This window comes from Camelina sativa, chromosome 13 (assembly GCF_030686135.1).
Source record: "Camelina sativa cultivar CO46 ecotype springtype chromosome 13, ASM3068613v1".
NCBI lineage: Eukaryota > Viridiplantae > Streptophyta > Magnoliopsida > Brassicales > Brassicaceae > Camelina > Camelina sativa.
In genome coordinates, this window is record NC_141892.1 from 9,422,847 (window position 1) to 9,437,248 (window position 14,402).

General features: G+C 30.7%; 1 protein-coding gene across 1 annotated transcript; it reads right to left on the bottom strand.

Moving 5' to 3' along the window:
- Positions 1-95: 95 nt before the first annotated feature.
- Positions 96-6,208, bottom strand: LOC104736279 (glucomannan 4-beta-mannosyltransferase 2). Its single transcript, XM_087481994.1, has 9 exons — positions 5,464-6,208; positions 5,014-5,112; positions 4,502-4,754; positions 2,585-2,695; positions 1,859-1,995; positions 1,474-1,587; positions 1,168-1,367; positions 840-1,040; positions 96-744 (listed from the first exon to the last, which is right to left on the bottom strand). The coding sequence occupies exons 1-9, from the start codon at positions 5,791-5,793 to the stop codon at positions 588-590; spliced, it is 1,602 nt and encodes a 533-aa protein (XP_087338120.1). The 5' UTR covers positions 5,794-6,208; the 3' UTR covers positions 96-587.
- Between the last annotated feature and the right edge of the window lie 8,194 nt (positions 6,209-14,402).

Genomic DNA, 14,402 nt, shown 5'->3' on the forward strand with positions numbered 1-14,402 from the left:
TACCTCCTTATGTTGGTAACTACTAAAATGGTATATTTTTTACTAAGTGGTAAAAAAATTTATCAATCAAACATCTAAATGAAATACAAATGTGGTAAATACAATCACTAAATTTAAATTAATTACTCTAAAATGGATAATTGTTGATGACAAATAGGGAATTTTGAACCCTTTGCATCAGTCGAACACTTGTGACTCACGCAGAATCTTGAATTTTAAACCATAAAAAAAAAAAACTAACACTTTCAAAAAAACCAAAAGGAAAAAAAAACAAAGAAGAAAAAATAAAAAATCTCACAATTACTGAATGACAAATCCCATAACTAAAATATATATAAATAAATAAAAACACAGAACATTAAAAATAAATCAAAAGAACACTTTGGAGTTGGAGCTTCTCCTCTTTCCTTGTCTTTGATAAAAGTCTCCTACTTGTTACCGGTACGTCTTTCTCTTTCAATCTATCTCCCCAAAACCATTTCCCTATTAATTTTCCTTTTTGTCATTTTCCATGAAAAATTGTCTTTATTTTCCCAAGAAAATTACTAAAACCTTCTCTTTTTTTTCTCCCTGACAAGAACACAACTCTACTGGACGTAAGTCCCGATCCAGCCAAGCCCACTGATGAAGAAAGACAATGTCTGAAGAAACAAGTAAATGAAGTAATTGTTCTTCCCGTGCACAAAGTCATAGCATCCACACACGAACAAGAACGCCGCGAATCCAAGCTCCAATGTATTCAATCTTGACACCAAATAAACTCATAGTATCATTTTAGTGTATATCCTTCATTAGTCTCTGATAATATATAAACTTTTCGATGTAGAAGGTATACATACCGATCAGGCAATTTGAAGATTCTTGGGAACCTTTTGAGCCCTTTTGTGTTTCCTTTAGCGCTCTGACCACTTCCAAGCTTAGCAGTCACAACCCATTCGTTAGCCCTCCCTGCCTCAAACAGACCAATGAGAGTGGCCTTTGTCCGGTGCAGCGACATTACATTCTCGAATAGAATCCAATAGAACAGCAAATGAATCGACCTTTTGACAAAAAATAACAAAATGTCAAAGATTTAGTCAGATGCAAATGCAGTTACTTGACACGCAGGCAACTCAGTAAGGAAGAAACAAAAAGGTAATGACTTGAGATACAAGCTATCGAAGTTACCTTGGAGTACCGACGGAGTTGAGGATAGTGATGATGGAAGGGATATAAACTGAACCCCAAATCGGGACATAAACTTCAGGGACAAGAATGGTAAGAGGGAGAACAACGCAGTAGAAGCAAAATGTGACCCAATGTGCAATGATCTTCCTCACAAAGAAGAAGCTGTAAATCACATACACTTTCTTCCAGAATCTCACTTTCTGCACCACACCATCAGTAATAAAATCAGATTAAAGAATTTTCTGAATATTGTTTTAAGTAATCAGAAAAAGAAAAGGTGATTAAATGTGTTATTATTATCCTTACCTTGTTTCTTATGATCTCCATAACCATCTTCCTAAAGAGATTTGCAGGTCCACAAGACCATCTATGTTGCTGAAAACGGAAGGCTCTAAAAGTACTTGGAAGCTCACTTTTCACCTAATACAAAGAAAAAAAAGTAAAAAAAAGGCTCATATTTATGATGTATACCAATTTTTATACAAGTCAATACAAAATATCTTTGCTTCTTAAAAAGGTAAAATGATTATAACATAACTTGTTTGAATCAGCTATCATGTGTTTAATGAGAGAAGTAAGTATCTAGTGCACCACCAACTACTATATTTGTTATGTCTATTTAATTTATTCTAACTATTTTATTTGTTGTATTTATGTAAAAAAAATATCAGAAAAATATATAAATAAAAACCTGAAGGTCACCGAGGTAGAGAAATTTCCAGCCGCGAAGACTTGCTCGGACAGCGAGATCCATATCTTCCACGGTGGTCCTATCTTTCCACCCGCCGGCTTCATTTATCGCCGCGATTCTCCAAATTCCGGCGGTTCCTATTTAAAAAAAAAACATTAGATAAGCTTCAAGTATATATATCCACATTTTGATTTTTAAAGTTTCTATAAAATTATTAATGACACAACACATTTAAGATCGGCCTTTCATTTGCTTCATCTACAAGTCCTACTGTAATGAATGTGTCCCCTTACTAAATAAAATGAACACATGATTTTTAAAAACCAATTAATTAGAGAATCTTCAAGCTTGCAAATCTTACTTATAAGACAAGGAATGACTATATAACTATTTAAGTATTAGTACTTATATAAGCAACACCTACTTGCTTCACATTTCAGATTCCCCCCACTCCTCTATCAATCAATTAATGATTGATTATTTATAGATTAATATGATTCCTTTATTTTATTCTTTAGTTTTCTAGTAACAGTTGTACACTTATCATAAACAACATAAGAATAAAATTAATGGTTTAGGGTCCACATACTGTGCTTCAATTGGTCGGACAACATACCAACTACATCACCCCTAAAACTCTAATGATATTACCAGAACAATTAATATTTACTTTCTAATCCAATTAAATGATGTTTTTTAGTAATATTTACTATATAATTTTTTTACCGTTGAAGCCGAAAAAAGCATGAGTTGATGAACCGACTTCTTGCTCAACAGTGAAATGATAATCCAACGACATTTCTTGCATCCTTGTCAATAAGCATTCATCAGAATTCACTGCATGCAAAAAAAAAAAAAAGATTTAAAAACATTAGTCCTCAAACAAAAAAAACAGCATACCAATTTTATTGTAGATCATTGTCCAAATGTGGCAGTATCAGGAAGTAACGTCCTTCTCTTTTGTTTTTAGCTTTTAATAAATCAATCATATTCATCATATAGCTTTCTCATTTTTTAATTATTAAATTCACTAAGTTGGACCCCTGTTTTAGAAATCGTTAGGCACTAGTCGGGCGGTTGGGGTGGGCCTAGCGCCTAGCAAGAAAATTAAAGATTAAACGGGATTAATTGGAGACTAATTTTAGGATTATTTTATTAAATTAATAATAAAATAAAAATATATAGTACTAAATATATGTATAATTCTGTTTATGTGAAAAGAAAATTATCAAATAAAATATAAAACTATAAAATTATCTTTAAAATTACTTAAACACATGAAAACGTTATTTTTAAAAACAATTTTATGATTTTAATTAAAAGTTTGTACATTAGTTATTGTAAAACATCATAAACTTTTAATTTAAATGTCTAAATAACATAAAAAATTATATTTGATTTGTATTTGGCTTCAAAAATAATCGGTATATACAAAATTAAACGGAAAGTAATCGGATTACACGATATAATCGGATACTTGATGCTAGGTGGGGATTAATCATTAATCGAGGCGGAGAGGGTGGGCCTAGCGATTTTACGGAGCGTAATCGATGCTAGGCAGAGATTTTTTAAACAGGGAGTTGGACTCATCCTTTAAATAAATAAAAGAATGAAATACCAAAACAAAAACTATATGAAATATACACTATACTACTATACACCAAGTGTCGGCAAGAGAAACGCAAAGTCCACAGTAGACTACGATACTCACACTGTATACTAATAATAATACTTTTACATAATACTGACAAAGATGGGGTCTCACACTTGAGCATTTAAAGTAAGGCAAAGAGCACGTGGAAGGTATCAGAGACCCGACAACTTCTAAAGACCATCATAACCCGATCCGATTCATCTAAACCGGATTAAACCGATTCGGTTAATTGACCGACGGATCCGAAATCGCGGAGCAGATAAAAGAAACGTGACATGACGTCAGCAAAATTATCCGTTGACCCGGGATTCCGCAACTAATCCGACCCGGTGTATTTGACAATTAGTAGGACTAGTTTTTAAATCCAGTGCGGCGAGGTGTACTTAAAACTCTAATGTAAACAAAGCGCACCTGATTTTACACGTGATGTTTTATAATTGGTTTAGACACTACAACTAACACTAGTGCAGCTACTCCGCCGACACAAACAGAACTAACCCTACTTCTTCAATCAGACAATATACACCGAGGAGATAACAATAATTATATCTCAAAAGAAAAATACAAAAATTGATGAAAAGACCATTTGAAAAAGCCAAAAATTAAAGGTGAATTATATGGAAAAAAAAGATGTAAGCAAGAAAAAGGAAAAGACGATATTTATTTTCTATATATATATATATAATAAAAAGAACATTGAAAAGCATATACCACCGACACCACTAATGTAGCTAGCTACAAAACCAAAACCACGAGCTTTCATTTAATGAATCTAAAAAACAACATTAATTTTTTTTTCATAAAACATAAACAAAGAAGACACCGATTCAGTAATATTTTGACCATGACACTTGCACAACAACAACATAATCAAGTGTCAAATTTTTCATTTTTTTCTATTATAGATCAATGAACAAGCTATTTCAATTACTATCAAATTTAAAGATATACTCCTATTATTATTAAGTGCTAAGAGAGAATGTAATTACCGAACCGCCATCGAGCCTGAACCAAGGCAATGTTGGAGTTGTGCATGAGAAAAGGGATGCTACGGCGGAGAAAATCCGGTTCGGGTTGAAAATCAGCGTCGAAGATGACAACATATTCGCAATGTTTGACATAACTACGTTTGAGTCCTTCCTTTAAAGCACCGGCCTTGTAACCAACTCTATTCTCTCTTATTTGATACCTAATATTGATTCCTTTACTTGCCCATCTTTGGCACTCCATTTCCACCATTTGCTGCACATTTTAAGTATCTCATTTAAATCACCACCATATCACACAAAAAAAAAAAAAATCTAATGATTCTATAATCTTGTCTTTCTTACCTACCGGAAAATATAACATCTCTTTTTCTAGAAAGTAAATTAATCTTTTTCAAAGATGCTAAAATATCTTAATTTAATTAGAGAAAGTTGCGGAAAATAATACTAATAGTGTAGCACCCTATATTTTTTTGTGAATGGACTTAGTATTTTTTTTTTAAAGAAATAATAACCTTAACAGTAGGATCTGTTGAGTCATCCAACACTTGAATCACGAGACGATCGGACGGCCAAGAGAGTCCACACGCCGCTCCTATTGATAGCTTATAAACCTGCACGGCAAAAATCACGGGGATGCAAAAATAAATCTATTGTCAAACTCTTTCACTTTTAGTCCACTACTTTAGCAAGTTACTATAGATTAACCCCCAAAACTATGGGTTTATCCAGAAACCCCCCCCCCCCCCCCCCAAAAAAAAATTCTCAATGAACAATAAAGAAATATGAGTCACGACTCTCGCCGTTTCGGGATTTGGAACGGCGGAGGAATATGAAATACGTGGGGTAAAGTTTAATTTCCCGTAAAATCTGAGGGTACTTTTCTCGAAATCATAAAACTTTTGAGGAGAAACAGAGGAAAAAAAACAGAGCAATGAACAGAGAGAGATAAGATGAAAAGGGACCTCTCGTTCGTTGAACATGGGGATTTGAACGAGGACGACTGGGAAATTAGAGCTACCAAGCTCTTCATCATCGTGAATGGGATCGAACTTGTAACGTTTGTCTGGTTTTTTCCAGAAGAGCTTGACGAGGACGATGACGATTCCCATGTAAACCCTCTCACATAAAAGCATGACAGACATTACCAAACAGATGTAAACGGCTAACTGAAGAAGAGGAACAATCACTGGTGCTTTCACAAGCTCCCAGATCATGCCTAGTTGGCCTGTGATCTCCATCCTCACGCCGTCGAATGTCTCCGGCAACACGAACTTTGGTGAAACACCATCCATTTTTTTTCCTAAACCTCTCCTCTCCTTTCTTATTACAATGGCGGTGGTTTTTTTGGCTCTATTCTGTGTAAATGGGGTTTATGAAAGAGAGAGAGAGGTTTGCCTTGTGAAAAAAAAAATGGGAGGCTTTTCTCTCTCTACAGTTCGAGAGAGAGAGAGAGAGAAAAAAAGCTTTAGGAAGAGAGAAGAGAGGAGAAGAAGGAAATGTGAGTTAAGGAGAAAGATAAACCAGGAAGGAATATAAATGGTAAAAAATTTCAGTATTAAACTTTATTTTATTTTATAATTTTTTTTTTGTCAACACTTTATTTTATTTGTTTTCACTCATTTTATAAGATATTTTTCCTTTTTTGAGTGATTTTTTTTTGAGAATTTTGTACAGAGTGTATATAAAAAGGTTATGAAATAAAACAGTAAGTGACAAATTGGGTTTGTGTCTTTTTGGTTAGGTTCTTCTATTTTTCAGTTACAGAAAAATAACAGTGGATTTTTTGGTATTTCAGTTTCTGAGTTTTTGTTCTTTAAGAATCTGTGCCTGCCCAATGGGAAGGCAAAGGGGAGATTTGTAGAGAATTCTTATCAATTTATTATCCTAATGATTTTTCAAGTATAGATTTAACAATGACTAATGATTAATGATTTGATGAGGTTTTTACTTTTTTTTTTTTTTACCATTTATGGGATTTTGGTTTTGCAGCTTTTTATATTTTGTTCAACGTTTTTCGTTATGACAATTTATTTATTTTCGGTCAACTATTAGAACTCACTTCTTTGTCAACCTTATCAATTCACCTTTTTAACTCTTTTTTTTTTCTTTCAAGTAAGCAGTATAGTATTGAATTCATATCCATTGAATTAAGCCGTATATATAATGGATATGGTATATTAATTTAGAAGTAAATAATAAATGTTAAGAAGTTACGTGCCCGCTAATGGAACGTTAACATTACAATTTTGTATAGGATTCAATTCACATTTACGAAGAAATTTAGCAAATTTTAGGAAACAAATAATCAAAAAAGTAATGCAATTAATATGGAGATACTAAACAAAAATGCATTGCGTTAAAATCTACGGAGTGATTTGTTCAATAATCATATGTTTAATTCGTTGATTTGTACAGATAATATGATAATTAATGCATAAAAATTATGCGTGATTTAAACAAAAACTAAATATATTTTTTATTGTGTAAAATAACATGCTATTTGTTCCTGGATTTATGTTATTTTTTTTATTCACGTGTCATACCTATATTACATATGTATAAGCTTACCACTGTATCATTTTAAAATATATATATATCTATTTGATTTTTCTATATCATCTTTAATTTCAGTTATTAATTTTTAACGAAACTGGCCAGTAAGACCATCTCCAATGGTTTTCCCTATTTTTTCCTCTATAATAGAGGTGAGTTTTACTCCAATGGTCTTCTATTCTCACCTCTATAATAGAGTTCCTCTATTTATAGAGGAACTTTTGTAAGAAAAAATAGAGTTTCTCTATATATATATAGAGGAAAAAATAGCAATCTCTATTTTAGAGGTGAAAATGGAGGACCATTAGAATAAAATTCACCCTTATTATAAAGGATCTCTATTATAGAGAGAAAAAAATAGAGGACCATTATAAATGATCTAACAAACAAATCATATGTTTCTAGATCCGTGTCGGCGGAAGGAGTGTACTATTATGGAGTCAGCCGACCCCTGTAAATAATGAAAAATCTATGAATACTTTTAAGAATAATTATAATGACCCTAATGTTTAATTAGAAGAATTGGTGAGACATACTTGATGAGAAAAGTGGCTTCCGAGGTGATTAGTTTTGATTTTTAGCCGGGACTGTGGATGTAAGATGTTTTTTGGCAGTGACTTCGTGTTTAAAATAAGTGTTGTGGCTGTAAATAACTAGAAGCTGTGTGGGCTTTATAAAATAATACGTAGAACAAGAAAAAGATATGTACTGTACTATGAAAATATTTAGAAGTGTGAAGCAAATTTAGAACAGTTAAAGTTAGATTGAAAAAATTGTAGCTTAAAAAAGTTTGAAATAAAACTACAAGTTTTAAGTTTTAACCAATCATCTCTTTATTCTTACTTGAGGTTCGAAAGGCAAATTACAGTCTGAAATGCCGTTTAGTAAGTTCTTATTAGTATCTCTCAATTTCTTTGAAAATGATGCGTTTGATATCTCATTGCTTACCAAGATAGCAGATAGATGGAAGGCTAAAAGGATATATAGCCGGATATGAGTATTATAAATTATAATGGTTGTGTTTGGTACGTATACGTATCATGTATATGGTGAGGTATACTTTGTTGTAACCAATTACAAATACCATATCAAAAATAAAATAATATGCTTATCTTTTCATCCGCTACTCTATATGTTATCTTGTTTTTAACCACTTATATATCGTTTTTTAAACTCACTAAAACATTTGTACAGTTTTGTGTTACTATTTAGACCTAATATATGAATAATTGGAATTTGAGGAAAAATATATATATGAATAATAGGAAAAATTGTATAGATCTCTTCTCGAATCTGAGAACTAAGGTGTATATAATGCTTATCTTAACAATGAGTGCATAGACCAAGTTGTCAGATCCATGGATCGGATATTGCCAGTTGCACCTTGCACCCCTATACTAATAATATTGACCATTATGTCTGTTACTTAGGTTTGTAAAACTTATGTATGCATTAAAAGATTTGTATGATATTTTATTTACCAAAACAAAAATCCTGTTTTGGTTAATCATATCTCGTTGTTCACAAAAGTATACGTAGAACTTGTTATAACAATAATATTTGCTTTATAATTTTCAATACCCATAATGAGAAAAAATCCAATGTTGAGAAAGTATTTAATGTCACGAGTTTAAGTACCGACATAATGTTGACTTATTAACATGGTATGGTCTCTTATGTGCAAAAAAAAAGAAGAGATTCCTTCGAAATTTCTTGGTTTTCATATATAAAAACAAAGTTAGAGTACTTCTCTATTGGTTCAGTGCGATTTAAAACTTAAAAAACTACGAAGAAACGATATTTTTAAGTATAACTCTTAAACAAGTTTTCAAGAATTGCTTAATAAGCAGTACAAAAGCATTTATATGATTGGTGTCAACCACGTCTAACCGTGACCACCCATAATGTTTCCGAGGAGAACCAAGATAGCTTTATGTGAAAAAGAAACATTGAGAATTCGTCTATATATAATGTTTGATTTTTTTAAGTGTAGAAATTTCTATAAATAAATAAGAGGACATTGCTTTGACTAGAAGGCCTTGCGCTGCCACAACTACGAGCAATAATTATCAAAGGGTTAGGTACTGAGGTTCGTCCATGAGGTAATCCTGATTTGTAATTTACAGAACTAGCCTCGCTATAGTTAAGCCTTCTCTACTCGGACTTTTACTCCACTTTTTCAGGTGATGCTTTCAACTGTTTTCACGATAAAGTTGTGTCCTTAAATTTTTCGGTTTCTTTTATCTTAGAGAAAAAAAGACATATAACACGAAATTTGTTCAATAGGATGATCTAAAAGTGTCTCAGCCCAAGGCAACAATCTCGTGTTTTAGGGATGACTAGGATTAGTTGGTTCTTGATATTTTCATTTTCTTCTTTTGTATTTTCATTTTCTTCCTGAGTGAATTGGTTATATAATGATACTTGAAGTTTTATATATAAACTTTGGAAAGCAAGCCTAACTGACTTTTGAGTTTTGACCAACATTTCTAGTTGCATACTGTAGTAACTGGACTACAAATCCACCCTAGACACTATCTAACTACATTTCTATAATATTATGGTTAAAATTATTCATACAAATCTTAGGTAGCCGTACTGGAAGGGGCGGCTGGATCATAAATACTTTTCGAGAGATTTCCTCCAAATGATCGTTCGAGTTCAAAACCAATCTAGACGTTGACCAATTAGACAAGACCTTTAAGATCTAGAAATTGTTTAAGAAGATTTTGATTCGAAGTTACTAACTCATGAACGTAAAAAAAAAGGGTTACTACTAACTCCCGTATCGGCTTGGAAGAAGATAAGATTAGGTAACATATTTAATTTACAACAACTACAACAACGAGAAAGTACATTAATAACATAAATGGTGATGTGGACATATCTAACGTAATTTTTGTAGTATTACAGTTTTTATTTTTAAGGTTAAACTTATAATATTGTAAAATAGATTGGGTTGATTAGGAGTGTAACAACTAATAAGTGTGTTAAAATGAGTTACCCCTCATCCCATTTAACCCATTTTGTAAACGATGTGAGCAAACTGTAACACGCTAGCTTACCAATGTTTGTGGTTTTAGCAAAGTTTTGAGGACCTTAATTAATTAACATTTGTTTCGTAGTCGACTTTTTACACACACAAAACTATAAAAATATAATGTAAATTTTTGAAAAATATAGTTTAACTTTATTGAAGAAACCGGGTGTTGAATTATTGATATTACGTCGTCCATGTGATCAAACTCATTTTAAGGACATTCCCTCAAAGTTCAAGAAAAAGCCTTGCAAGCCGAAACTTTGGACTCAACTTTTTAAATGAAATTGATATCGAAAACATCTTTTTATCTGTTCCCAAGAATGAGCCAAATAATGTACTAACTAACAGAAACATTAATCATGTGGATTGTCACTATTAACAGTTCAATGGGGTTCAAAAGTTAGTAATTCATAAGTTGCTAGAGAGATATACAACATAGAAGTTAGAAAGTACTCAAAGATATATTGTTTGTCAAGTAACTACAGTAATACTTTTTAATCATTTTTTTTTAACTTTGAAGTGTTGCAAATGGCAAGCCTTCCATAGATTCATGAATATGTGTATATTCAGACATATGCAAATTAAATTCTCTTTGTGTCCTAATGCTCCTCAATCTAAGGACAGATGTTTGTGGAGATTATGTTATTTTCTTACTTTCAAGAAATTAAGGTTTCTTTGACAAATAAGTGTAATGGCGACGTACGTATACATCTTAAAGATATACTTCAATATAATAGTATCCTCGTGTCGATGACATATCGATGTGTTGCTTTAAGATTTATTCTGATTTTATTCGGTTTGAGCTTTATATTTTTTCGTACTGTCTATAGAATTTGAGTTTTGCATATAATTTCAAATAGTTTGAGAGAGTGTTTTAATATGCATCCACTTATGAAATTTCTTATATATATCGTCATTACACAAGTTTAAATTATGTTGTACAAAATATCAAATATAAAAAACTATATATATATATATAGATATATATCGTATTTTTGACAACGTAACAACTAAAAATCCGTAATCTTCTAGTGGAACAATAAATTTGACTTGCCTTTTGCTTTTTTGGTTGATTTATTTAGTTTTGTTTTTATTAGGACTATAATAGAATGAATGTGTTTGAAAATGTGAACCAATTTAATCACTATACGTCTTTCCTTTTCCTCCTTCATTTAAGGCTTTGATTAGTAATATGCTTTTCTATGTGATTAATTTATCCACTCATCTTAATTCTACTCGAAAACAGTTTGATTGGCTTCATATAAAATTTTATTTTCCAATGGGGAATAATAATAATATACAACCTCTCATTTTTAGCTATATAATACATACATAACATATATCTAGCGTGATCAAGGACATCCCACATACAAGTCATATTAGATTAGTTTAGTGGTGGCTGAGCAGGTTGATGACATTTAATTATGAACTTAATTACTTCAATTTCTATTTCCGTTTCTTACCTCTTGAAAGTATGCGCTGTACTGGTAAATCTATCGAAAAAGCTTAGTTGAACATGAGTCTTGTATGCAATTCTGATATGAATGGAAACTATGCAATAAACATGATTGAGCTCAAAATCAGGACTCCCATCCCATAATAATAGAGTCTAGAGGTCTCTGTAAAGGAGCCCAAGATGAGTTGGAAATGATCTAATATATCTAAACCCACTCATATAAGAACGAATTAAGAAGTGTCTTTCATATTAATGAACATAAAATGCACTCATATAACAAGTACCTTCTAAATCATATTTATAAAAGTACCTTTTACTTTCTCCTTATTGGTTCATTTGGCATTTAATTTTTAATATATTTATTTTCAAATAAAAAAAAGTTACACATGTAATCATGTACATTAATCTATACTTTAAATCCATATTTTAACACTAAATTATAACTAAATTTACAAAAAAAATATGAATTCCTCTAATTAAATTATTTTAGAAATGTAAGTTCTATCAGTGGATATTCTATAAATAACAATTCTCATATCCCCTCCTCCACCATATCTCAAATTTGAAATATTTACCTTGTTTGGTTTATATTCTTGCATGGTTGAAAGAGGTTAATTATATATTTTGTTATATATATCCCTTCTCATATTGTATTCAATTTTATTTATTTGTTTTTATGTAATTTTTCTTCCTTCTTTATTTTCTTATTATTTTTAATTTTAAATTACATATTTATTATAAAATTCTGATGGCTATACAAAAAAATTATCAATGCAGATTCCAAAATATTAATTTGCAAAATGAGAATCAAACTTAATAATTTATCTTCATTTCTTAATCTAATTTTTTGATTATTTATTACATATTTATTTTATTTTAAAAAGTATGCAATCTTTTAAAGAAATAAAATATTGTAACACAATTATTAAATCAACTTTCCTTAACTCTTTCTTATGTCCAAAAATTTTGTAATACATTTTTTAGTATATTCATTATTATATTTTGTTATTGTTTTCCAACATTATAATGTTTATTTAATTCAAATTTTGTAATTTAATGATTTTTCTATATAAAATACAATTTGATATTCCATTTACAATCAAGTTGTACTACAAAGAATAAATCATTAGAATTAAAACTAGCAATATATTTAGATTAGTTTAGTAATATTAAGATATTACTTATAAATAATTAATTAGTAACATTAAGATATTAATTTTAAATGAAAACTGGAAAAGTCATATTATAATCAATTAGTAAGGGAATTGCTTATTTTTACGTTGTTAATTAAAAAACATCAAGTTATTGTTTGATTCGATTATTTAATGTTTACAACCATAAAAATTATTTACTACAAAAAATATCAAAAAAATCAAAGTCAACTACTTTCATTAGAAAAATAATATGAAAATGATTGAGCGTATGATTATTTTAGTCTAAAGTTTGCATGATAAAGTTTTTTTAGAAAATTTCACATATTCTTTACTCTAAAGTTTACATACTCGTAATAACATGTAAACAACAACAAAAAATTCACAATATTTATTTTAAATATATAAAAGATAAAAGATACAAAATTTTGAATTTTAGTTTTAAGAATTTTATTTTATGTTCAACATATATAGACATATGATCATATGAAATATGTTTAAGAAAATATCAAAGAAAAAAAAGTTTAATCTGAAATTTGACTTTACTTTTGAAAGAGGATGTTAAAGAGAACTTTCGCTTGTCCTTTCACTTTTACCATTTGGTCTGACCTCACCCACCGTTTATTCCGGCGACAGCTCAACCCCGACTGCTTGAGAACTTTAGCCGCACTATGCTCGAATCGTTACAGCCACAAAGACATGACACTCCTCCTGTCCTCATGGTTTTCCAAACTACTTTCTACATGGTTAGTGAAGAAAAGTTTTTTAGATAGTCAAGTGTCTAGATCACATCATACTGTATAAAGCCACAGAGAAACTCAAAAGATTTATTTCATCATATCATTGAGAAGTAGCAAGATAAGGTCGCTGACTCGCTGGTGAAAGTATACTATTTTGCCGTCAATCGTCATGAACCAGAGTGTAATCTTGGAGTGGATGAGTCAGATGGTGAACCATTTATGGACTGATACAAAACATGATCAGCTATTTGATCAAGTGAGGTTTGCAAATAGAAAGTTGACTCTGATGACGAGAAATGAGGTACAGAAATGAAACTCCTAACAAACATGAACATGTGTTCTATCTCATAGAAATTTTTGAACATATGTTCAAGAACTGATGTTCTTAATTTCTGATTTCCAGGGCTTGTCGGTTGAATCTTTTCTGATGAAGACAAGGAAATGATGGAGACTATATCGATGTGGACTCGCATGGCCATAAAAAAACTGCCTATTTTTTTTAAAAATGTAATAGTACCGGATATTATATGCACATTTTGGCAATCGATTAATGTTAATATTGAGTTTAGGAAATTTAGCATTATATATGTCTAAATATATATTTATGTGCTTATCTCTTAGTTTAGAAAATTATCTTACTGATGATAGTCTAATAGTAATTATTTTCCTAGTGAACTACAGGTGCGCATTCGGGTATCCGGTTCAGATTGTATTTCGAGTTTTTCGAGTTTAGAGAAATAAGATCCATTCAGATAATTTTAGATTTCAATTTCAAGTTAAGTTCGGGTAAACACTCATCCGGTATGGATAGTTTCAGATTATACCCAAAATCTCAAAATATATTTCAAGTTAGGATAGGATTTGATAGTTTTTCAACAACGTTTTAGAGGTTTCTCTTTTTTTTTTATATACATCTTATATAATAAGATACTTAATAATACTCACGCACACGTTAGTTGTT